This window comes from Salvelinus namaycush, chromosome 20 (genome assembly GCF_016432855.1).
Source record: "Salvelinus namaycush isolate Seneca chromosome 20, SaNama_1.0, whole genome shotgun sequence".
NCBI classification, from domain to species: Eukaryota; Metazoa; Chordata; class Actinopteri; order Salmoniformes; family Salmonidae; genus Salvelinus; species Salvelinus namaycush.
Genome location: NC_052326.1, coordinates 41,862,893 through 41,874,285, shown reverse-complemented (window position 1 = coordinate 41,874,285; position 11,393 = coordinate 41,862,893). Strand labels below are relative to the sequence as shown.

At 40.4% G+C, this 11,393-nt stretch overlaps 1 protein-coding gene across 1 annotated transcript; it reads right to left on the bottom strand.

The window, feature by feature from the left end:
• Nucleotides 1–7,224: 7,224 nt before the first annotated feature.
• Nucleotides 7,225–9,350, bottom strand: LOC120064631 (interferon-induced protein 44-like). Its single transcript, XM_039015254.1, has 6 exons — nt 9,320–9,350; nt 8,986–9,190; nt 8,710–8,853; nt 8,207–8,378; nt 7,960–8,060; nt 7,225–7,796 (listed from the first exon to the last, which is right to left on the bottom strand). Exons 2-6 carry the CDS (start codon nt 9,169–9,171, stop codon nt 7,626–7,628), a joined length of 774 nt encoding a protein of 257 aa, XP_038871182.1. The 5' UTR covers nt 9,172–9,190; nt 9,320–9,350; the 3' UTR covers nt 7,225–7,625.
• Between the last annotated feature and the right edge of the window lie 2,043 nt (nt 9,351–11,393).

Here is an 11,393-nt window from a genome sequence, read left to right as displayed (position 1 = left end):
GCTAATATATGCATATTATTATTAGTATTGGATAGAAAACACTCCGAAGTTTCTAAAACTGTTTGAATTATGTCTGTGAGTATAACAGAACTCATATGGCAGGCAAAAACCTGAGAAGTTCCACTTCCTGTTTGGATTTTTTCTGAGGCTGGTAGATTTTCAACCAAGATCCCATTGAAATTACAGCGAGATATGGATGAGTTTTCACTTCCTACGGCTTCCACTAGATGTCAACAGTCAATAGAACCTTGTCTGATGACTCTAATGTGAAGGGGGGCCGAAGGAGACAGGAATGATTCACCACTGCCATGAGGTGACAACGCACTGAACACGCGCGTTCATGTGAGAGGCAGCTCCGTTCCATCGCTCAACTGAAGTCAATGTAATTCTCCGGTTGGAACGTTATTCAAGATGTATGTTAACAACATTCTAAAGATTGATTCAGTACATCGTTTGACATGTTTCTACTGACTGTTACGGAACTTTTGGACATTTCGTCACGTTATAGTGGACGCGCTTTGTGACTTTGGAATTGTTTACCAAACGCGCTAACCAAAGTAGCTAATTGGACATAAATAACGGACATTATCGAACAAATCAAGCATTTATTGTGGACCTGGGATTCCTAGGACTGCATTCTGATAAAGTTCATCAAAGGTAAGAAAACATTTATCATGTATTTTCTGGTTTCTGTTGACTCCAACATGGCGGCTAATTTTACTATTGTTCTGAGCTCCGTCTCAGATTATTGCATGGTTTGCTTTTTCCGTAAAGTTTAAAAAAAAATCTGACACAGCGGTTGCATTAAGGAGAGGTATATCTATAATTCCATGTTTATAACTTGTATTATCATCTACATTTATGATGAGTATTTCTGTTGAAACGATGTGGCTATGCACTATCACTGGATGTTTTTGGAACTAGTGAATCTAACGCGCCAATGTAAACTCAGATTTTTTTATATAAATATGAACTTTATCAAACAAAACATACATGTATTGTGTAACATTAAGTCCTATGAGTGTCATCTGATGAAGATCATCAAAGGTTAGTGATTCATTTGAGCTATACTTCTGCTTTTTGTGACTGCTATCTTTCGCTGGAAAAATGGCTGTGCTTATTGTGGTTTGGTGTGACCTAACATAATTGTTTGTAGTGCTTTCGCTGAAAAGCATATTTGAAATCGGACACTTTGGCGGGATAAACAACAAGATTACCTTTAAAATGGTATAAGACACATGTATGTCTGAGGAATTTTAATTATGAGATTTCTGGTTTTTGAATTTGGCGCCCTGCACTTTTACTGGCTGTTGTCAAATCATCCCCTTAGCGGGATTGCAGCCATAAGAAGTTAAAAAACGAGTTTTGATGACTCCAACCTAAGTGTATGTAAACTTCCGACTTCAACTGTATATATGTTGTGAGCAGCCCGTACCTCTGCATTCAGTCTGAACCTCGAAATGACACAGGTTAGAAAAAGGTAGAAAAAAATAGCACATCACAACACTTAAGTTTTGAATGAGTGGCTGCGTACATACAGGCAGCTGTTGGTTCCGTTTTTCTGCGCTCCGTTTTATCTACTTAACAAATAAGGAACACTGAAAATGTGCACTTATAAATCATATCAACTTTAAGCAAAATACAGCTGTAGTCAGCAGTCAAAGATCAAACATCACACATACAACTGATGTCTCTCCTGAGTTCTGCCCCATTGGAAAAGTCCCAAGTTATTTTATTAAGCACGAAGTCCAGCCCTAGTCATGTCACTGCATACGTCATTACTTTCTACTCATCAGACCAAGCATACACAGCTATACAAACTTGCAAGAGAGATACAATAGTTCCAGTGTTTTCTAAGGCCTCAGAAGTAAATATCCACTCCCCCAAGTTGATTTATAGAGGTGTCTGACTAGTCTCTTATCTCTTTTTTCTCCCCTGCAAGGTTCTATGTTTATCTTTGAAGTGCTTTCTCACGAACCCCATGCAATAATTCATACATTTCTCAGACCATTTCTTTATAAGAGGCAGAGACTTAGAAAAGACTGTGGAACAATTTTAAAACCTTATAATGAATATATATATTGTTAATCTGTAGTCTAGGACCCTATAAATGTGGAGGAGGGGTCCCATAGCCTCTCCCCTTCTATTAATACAACACAAGTATAATCAATTATTATAATACATCAAACATTTGGTGCAGCTCCTATCATGAACCCAATTTGACCCCATCACAGCCCGATTATGATCTTTCTTCCACTAATTGGTTACCTATCACATCAGATCTTTCCACATCAGATATTTTTCAGAAATGATCTGATTTGTCAAAAGACCAATTAGTGAAAAAATTATCAGAATTGGGATGCCTGTCTAAACGCAGCCAATGTTATTGAATCAGGAGAACAACAACAAGTGAAGGAAGCAGCTAGGGAAACTGGGTGAAGGTACTGTAGGGTGTGTTGATAGAAAGAAGATGGAGACTTCCAAAGTGTCAGAAGTTGAGGGACCATGGGTAGCTAGAAGGATGTTTGGCCATAGAATAAACATAAAATGGGGAGCTGCCTGGTGTGCTTCTCTCCCTCTATTAGGTTGTTCTGGTTGTCCACTTTCTCTCTTTAGCTCAGTAAGAGTGTGTTGTAGACATTTGTATGTGTTATGACGGGAAAGTGAACTGTTAAAGCTAGTTTGGGGATCAGAAGCAAGGTCCTGGTCATAACAACCTCTTATTGTCTCGGAATTAATGGGGCTTATGCAGATGTGCTGGTATTGGTTCTAGTAACACCTCAGGTCCATTCGGTGTGTCTACAGGATAATGCACTGGGCCAGGCACATGGAAAAGGAGATCAACAGAGTCTTCCAGCACATCAGTGGAGCCCAGCAGCTGAAATCGGTGAGTGTCTGTTTATGTCTGTCTGTGTGTTTGTCGTGTCATCATGGGATCACATTGTTACCTATATTTGGAACTCATCACCCCTGATTTTCAAGTCTCAGATTGTGTGTCTTAGTTGCGCTGTCTGTACTGAGAGAGTTGTGAGTGCATGTGTGTGTGTGTGAGACCATCCTGTGAAAATTGACTGAAAATTCCATCCTTTAACATATACAGTAGTCAAAACATAAAACTGACCTTGGATCAGTAGCGTGCCACTGGGTCCTACATGGTGAGGGATGCATGGCGTGGGGGCATGTCCTCTATGCTCTGAGTGAGCGATGACTAATGGTGCTTGTCCACTGTGTTCATCTCTGTTGGTGTCACAGCAGAACAGATGGTCTGGTAGTCTGCAGTAAAGCCTCGATGGGAGCCTTGCATCGTCTCCTCATTCATTCACCCATAATCCCGCCGAGTGTCTGAAACAACCCGGGATCTTTGGGAGTGAATGTTTCACAGGCTGGCGCTAGCTACACTGTGTAGGCCTCAGCAGGATCCTGTGCTCATTAAACAAAAATGCACATTAATTGAACTAACCTTGTATCTAACTGTGGTTTCTACCCAAGCCCAACATAATATCGCCCTTTTTGATTGGTACAGCAGTCGTCCTCTGAAATCTCTACCAGTGGACATGCTACTAGTCCAAACTGAGACCAACTCAGACCTATTCTATTTCTCTCTGTGTGATCAAATTTCAATTATTTAATATTTCTTTGCATTTAAATATATCCTGTTCATTCGTAAATAACCTAAAGTGCACTACATAATTCCAAAGGTAAATGTTTGACACAATAAATAACACAACTGGTATATTTGTGTAATGGATATAAATAAATGTCAACAATTGCCAAAAGGAAATTAAATAATGGCAAACTATTATGATTATGTATTTATTTACCTTCCTTTTAATCTCAAAGAGAGCCAGCTCAAGCAGAAAAGCATAAATACACACAACCATAAGGTCACATCAAATGATTGATTTTATATCAATGCCAGTTAGCTATGCATCATGTTTTTGCATTCTATCAATGATACTAGCTTATCTAATGCAAGTGTACACTGTTGTGTGTTACATGTACACTCTATTACAGTACATAAAAGGGTTCTTAGCCTGGCGTCATAAGACAGCCCTTTTTTGTTCCAGGTTAAACCGTTTTTGATCTCGGTAGAACCCTTTTGGGTTCCACATGGAACCCTTTCCACAGAGGGTTTTACATGGAACCCAAATGGGTTCTACCTGGAACCAAAAAGGATTCTGCTATGGCGACAGCTAATGAATCCTGTGTATAGTTCCAAGTAATATAAAACTCAGCCAGTGTACGCACATTCTTTCAAGCTTTTTGTCACACAAAGGTGCATATTGCGTCTGTAAACAGTATAGGCCTTTACATTTAAGTGAAATGATACAACCGCAATATAAAAACATTCAAAGGGGAACTTTCATTCCAATCTTACTTCATCCTGTGTGCAAAACAAATGTCCAAAAGACTACATTGACCTTGAAAGTCTACATTGACCTTGAATGTCTACATTGACCTTGAAAGACTACTCTGACATTAGTATATTGACCTTAATACAACCGGTGGGTCTAATCCTGAATGCTGATTGGTTAAAACCGCATTCCAGCCAGTGTCTATTTCACAAGATACCACCGGCTAAATCTTTGACGTTGAAATGCCTATTTACTCTAATCCATCTCACTGCGCAATCCACTGTCTCATCAAACCTGCCAGGAAAGGTATAAACCTAATCTACACTATAAAAAGTATCTAGATAATATCTCCCATTTCTTTTAGACTAGCATTTGGTTTTCAAAGTGCTAGATTTGTATAAACCTTGCTGTCTGTCTCATCGACCTTTTCAATATTGTATTGCGATCTCCATCGTCCCATATAAAGTGAATGTGTCAAAACGAGTCAGACAGCAAATTGAGCTGGTTGTCATAGCAACACAGACAACTATTTTTCTGTTGACTGGCTTAATCGATACTTTGTTGCGAAAACTAAATGGATGAATGGAACATTTCTTTTGATCGGCGGCATGACTATGGATGAATGTGAAAAAGAGATGGCAATAATACCCAGGAATGCAGATTTGGCAGGAAACTGCATTGAATGACCTAGAGCACAGGTGTCAAACTCATTCCACGGGGGGCCGAGTGTCTGCGGGTTTTCGCTCCTCCCTTGTACTTGATTGATGAATTAACATCACTAATTAGTTAGGAACTCCCCACACCTGGTTGTCTAGGGCTTTATTGAAAGGAAAAACCAAAAACCTGCAGACACTAGGCCCTCCGTGGAATGAGTTTGACACCCCTGACCTAGAGAAAAGCCACAACAAAAAAACACATAAGAATACAAACTGGGCTGTCCATTGCTTCGAGGGCTGGCTAGCAGAGAAGAAAAAAGTTGTTGAATTCAAAACTGTCACTAAGGAAAAGTTTAACATCCTTCTCCAACAGTTTTATGGAAATGCACTAAATGGGAAGGGGGAGCAGTACAGCATAAGTAGCTACCTGGCACTCCGGGGTGGGCTCAACCGGTTTCTAAATGACCCACCCATCGGTCGCAGCTGGCGCCTTATGAAGGACACTGAATTTACCACCTCCAATCATGTATTTCTGGGCAACATCAAACAGCTAAGAAGGCAAGGAAAAGATATCCAACAGCAACCCTCCAATCACCGAAAAGGACATGGCCCCGCTCCAAACCTCCCAGGTTCTGAATCCTGGTACACCAAGGGGTCTGGTCCAGAAAGTGTGGTTCGAGTCCCGGTAACATCTGGGTCAAAGAGGAAAAGAGGGGAACAGACAACTAAAGCCTAACTCATTCCTCATAAAAACAGATGAGAGCGGTCTAAGGTATGCTGTTCATAATTTGCACTAGTAATTAGGCTACTAGAAAACAATATTATAACAGTCCACAAAGAATCATCTGGACCTACGGGAGAGGGGCAGGGGGTCCAAGAGGGGATTAATGTTCAAGCAGCCAGGGAACCCACTATGCCCGGTGGCATCACCGGATAAATATCTATTGAAATTCCCGGAGAACGCCCTTGCATTTTATCTCCACCCAAGGAGAGAAGAGTATATCGGGGACTCGATTTGGTACACATCAGAGCCGATGGGCGTGAACTATCTGGCAGAACCTCTACCCATGATCTGCAGGGTAGCGGGAACAACTACATACACAAATCACAGCATCAGGACCACGACAGTCCAGAAACTGGCCAATGCTGGTTTAGAAGCGAGGGAGATTATGTCAGTGAGTGGGCATCGGTGCGAAGGTTCGCTCCATAGCTACTGGCGTCCATCACTGACTGACAGGAAACGCTGGAGCAACACCAAGCAAGGCAGCAGAAGTAGTAGCACAGACTCCGACAGATATTTCAACCAATGCACCATCCAGAGGAATGTACAGATAAATGTGACATACAATAAGTAGCTATAGCCATGTCAGCTGTGGTAGATAACAAAGAGAATGTATGGTTTCATTTATTAAAAATCAACTCAAATTAATGTCATGGATTGTCTTTCTTTTGTCTGAACAGTGTCCCGTCAAGAGAGCACATTTTCTCTGCTAGGCAAAGTCACCCATTAATAAACTCATTGTTATGGATGTATCCAAATAAATCTAACTAGAAAACAGCTTAAACAAATGCATCATTTTGTGACGGCCCTGAAATATTTCTGAACCGTCTCAGTGCTTCTCCTTCTAATAGGGCGCTTCCCCTTTAATTCCCCATTAAATAGCCAGCATCAGCTGCGCAAAGGTAAAGTTGGGATTGAGACATGAATGAGGATGTGTACTACCTTCAGTTCATGAAGCTTCGCCATTACGTTTGTTTTGTTGCTTTACAGTGTGTTTTGTAGCCTTAAAGCGAGTTTACCCAGGATTGGATCCACTCTGTGCGTCTGTGGACTACAACTCTCCGTTGGTTTTCGTGGCCTTTTCTCCGCTGGAGATCTGTTGGCGGATTGTCTGACTGACCGACTGACTACAACTTTTTGTACACGGTATTTCATTTGTTTGGGGTGATGTATACTGTGAATTATGTAGTTGTGAGGACGTATTATTCTTTGGTTAGTCTTTGATACGCTTTATAGTTGTGTTGCAAAATAAGTGTTATTTTGAGTGTATGAATATACTGGGTTTACGCTACGGACAAACGTTGCGTGACTAAGGTCACTTGAGTCACTGAACTTATTTACCGGGCTGGACTCTTTTTATGCCCGAGGTACAGGACATTTCTAAATGAACATAAGTGCATTAATTGTTATATTGTTGTGTGTGATCATTTGTTGTTAATACAACCACGCAAAAGAATACACTTGTTTGAAGTTCTTTCCAATGTTTTAAGGGGTTTATGAAAAGTATATTTCCATCCTTCCTTTTACATAAGTCCTTTGTATTGGTGTGACTTGACGGACCAGATGGGACTCATTCCCTCCCAAACTAAAAGGAGAAACAAATGCTTTCTCTGGTAGGCACAACCTACCTGGCACCCCTATAAATAACCTCAAGTCAAAACCGTTACAATTTGACTTCGTCTCGGACCTAACAACACCCATGCCAATATATCCTCCAAACACCGACTTCTTTGAAATTAAATTTAGGCTATATAGCTTTAGGAATAAACTGCAGGGCTCAGTAATCTCCTTCCGCTTCTTTTAGATGTTGTGACACTCATGCAGGTGTTACACTCATGCAGTTTGTTGGAGGTTCCAGATGTAGTCGTTGGCAAAGTTCACAATCTGAGTCATGGCGTTCAGGATCAGGATGTCCATGTCGTTATCCAGCACCCCCTCATGGTAGTTCTTCACAGGCAGGATGCAGTTCATGGGAACGCCCACCTCATTACTGCAGATCTGCATCTGAGAAACGTTGGAGTCAAAAATGACTTCTGCTTTATCTGAGTGAGCAGAACTTTTGATTTACCTTAGTGAGGACTTTTGCGTTATCTGAGTCATTAACGGATAAATAACTTAAAATTTTTACGTGACTTCAGGATGGCATGCACTGTAAAATATTACTTACTTTTTCTTTTATTGCCTTGCTGGTGTACATCTTCTTCACGTCCATCTCCACCAGGGGGCAAGCCTTGTCTGGCATGGTCATGACAACAACTTGAGCTATTCCTGTTGTAAAAATGATTGAATGGAAGGGCTAAGCTATAGGTAACACTGTTCCATGTGAAAGTGAAAATTCAAGAGCTATCTTCAGACAAGGGCCACTTCATTAATACAGAAAGACACAATGAAACAGAGGGGTTGGAAGAGCTCACCCAATTCACTGGCTTTTTCTCTGACCTTCCTCATCTTGACTATGACGTCATTTGACATGAGCCAGATTTTGTCTGCAGCAACGACACTCACCAGACAGTGAACCTTGTCACTTGACATGGGCTTCTTAATGTATTCTGCACTTTCATCAGTTAATGCAAACCAAGGATTGAACTGGCCCAAGAAAAGAGAAGACTGGTCAGACAGGACTTTTCTGTTTAAAACTATTACTAATTTGCTTTGTTAAATTAGGCATTTAAGAATAAGATTATTTAGCTGTTGTTGGTAGAATGAGCAGGACCATCGGCATAGTTTGTTGGGTTAAGGAAGGCTACATTTACAGTGTAATATTATTGGAATCTATTATTTATTTGTTTTGTTAAATTAGGCATTGAAGAAAGAGATACTAGGTTCTGGTAGAAAGCAGCACTACTGGCATTGTTTGTTGGGTCATTTAAAGTCTAGTATTATTTGCATGTGTATACATTTGTGTATGCTGGTTTACCTTGTAACCCTCTGGTATATGGCCCTTCAGAGCATTGATGAGGTCTTCAGGTTGCATCCCGTTGTCTTGTGCCTCCAGACCCATGACATCATTGAATGCAAAGGGCAGACGTTTATCTCCATCCCTAATGTAGTGTGTATTGTACTGAAAATAAACATTTTTTAAAACATACTCATAGCAGGTGTTCATATACAAAGGTATGCTAGGGATCCATTTTTTATCCATTAATAGGGTTTGTGATCAGTGGCACTACATTCCTAATTTATAGTAACTTACACTCTTGGTGAAGCTTGTGCCAGAGGCAGTTGCTACCAGGGCATTATGTGCTGATCGTCCTTGGAAGACATTGTTGACGGAGTTGACGAAGCTGGACTTCCCTGCTCCGACTGGTCCATATAGCAGGCATCTCAGCTGCTTCATGTCAGGATCACTCAGTTTAAAGTTCCTCAGTGCAGCCACCATGGTGTCTCTCTCTTGTTTACTGTCAGGTGAAGAGTTACAACGAAGGATATGGAAAAATTAGGATATTAGGAAGATTTTCTTAATGTTTTGTGCACTCTTTGTATATATATAGTCCTCTGTTGTCCATATTTGGTCAGACTATACTTACTCCCAATTTTGCTCCCTCCATGGACTGTCAAATTCTGTGACACATGGGAATGCATTTTGATTAAATGTACTTCCAATTCCCATATTTCTGTTTGTTTCACCAACTAGCCACTACAATAAATCATTTAAGACAGTAAATTAGAGTATTGTCAAGACAGTGAATTAGAGTATTGTCAACTAGATATATGCATGTTTCACAGGGGTCAGTGTGCTGCTAACAGCTAGCCTCCTCACTGTCCAACTGCTGATTCGAACCAGCGAGGCTCTGCTTCGCAAAACACACGTGGCGGTCCTTGCTTGACAATGTTACCAACGGGTGGCACCAGCCATGACATTTCAAGTTATCTGTGGAGTGAACTTATGGCACATTCTTACCTCTGTTACACATGCCTTTTTGACTTTTGTCAATGCATGCACTAAAACAGAGTGTACAGATCAGGCTTTAATTGTATTTTAACTGAAATGTCTCATGCTGTTCCCACAGTCATATCTCTTACCCTTCTTTGGTGGCGTGCTTTCTGCATTACCCATGACTGCTTTTCAGAGGAAGAAAATTAAAATACAATTTGAGTTAAATAGTGTATGTCATGTCTATTTTCATGTCACTGACCATAACACCACCTGGAGTTTGCTAAATGGCATTGGAACTTGGATTGAAACCGGTGCTATGGTCATAATGGCACAGAAATATAGGTCTTTGGCCACGTACATGAGCGGTGGGTTTGGCCTTCGTAAATACCTCATCCTTTTGTCAAATATGGTGATGGATCTTTTATGTTATGGGCATATTTTGCTTCCACTGGTCATTGGGCCCTTGTTAAGGTCAACTGCATCATAAACTTTACCAAGTACCAGGACATTTTTGCCAAAAACCTGGTTGCCTCTGCCAGGAGGATGAAACTTGGCCGCAAATGTATCTTCCAGAAAGATAATAGCCCCAAGCACCCATCAAAATCCAAAAAGAAATGGTTAATTGACCACAAAAATCAACATTTTGCAATGGCCATCTCAGTCTCTGGACTTGAACCCCATTGAAAACCTGTGCTTTGAAATGAAGAGGACAATCCATAAGCGCATACAAAGAATTTCAAGGATCTGGAAAGATTCTGTTTGGAGGAATGGTCTAGATCCCTCCCAATGTGTTCTCCAAACTGATGAAACATTTTGGAAAAAGGCTCAATGTTATCCTCGCAAGGGGAGGGTGCTGAAGTATCAAAACAGGGGATACAATAATTGTGACCAGTGTATTTTCTACTTGTTAAACAAAATATTTTTCACTAAGCAATTGTACTAGTATAAAATATAAAATTTTTCTACAATTCAATTTACGGTATAGCTCAGTATTTGTGATATTTAATTCATACTGTCTTTTTTGCCCCTATTTATCAAGGGATCCAATAATTCAGGACCGCACTGTATATTTATTTAACCTTTGATTTAACTAGGCAAGTCAGTTAAGAACAAATTCTTATTTACAATGACGGCCTAGGAACACCTGCCGCCCCTAATGGTCTGTATATGCTGGGTAACTGCTTGAAGATGACAACTAAAGAATTGTAAACTGTTGCAAATTTGGTGAAATACAATCAGTACATGACCAACATATATGTGGAACTAACATCTGTCTGCACTCAAAATTATGATGTCTGTACTTTTTTTTTTTTTTTTTTCAGTTCTACAATGAGAAAAGGAGCCAGTTCAGCCTGGTGTAGAATTCTCACATATGGTGGCTTTAGACATTGAGAAACTACTCGGTAAGAAACACAAAGCACTCAATGTAAGTCAGCAATTTGACCTCTATTATTTCATAAAACATTTAGGGGCAGTTTCCCAGATTAAGCTTTCCCAACCGGCCGCAAGATAGAGCTATTATTCCTTTTACGTCGTTTCTCATCTCACGTCTGACTTTAATATATTCAGCCAGCAATACACTAATTTCCCCCATGGACCGGCTCGTACATAAAACATCCACCATTCAGGCTGCAAAGGCATCAGTTTCCTCCATAACCTGATTGAATGGCTCATTGGGGGGGGGGGGGGGGAGAATGAAACTGTGCTTAGTCTCTCAATAAAAC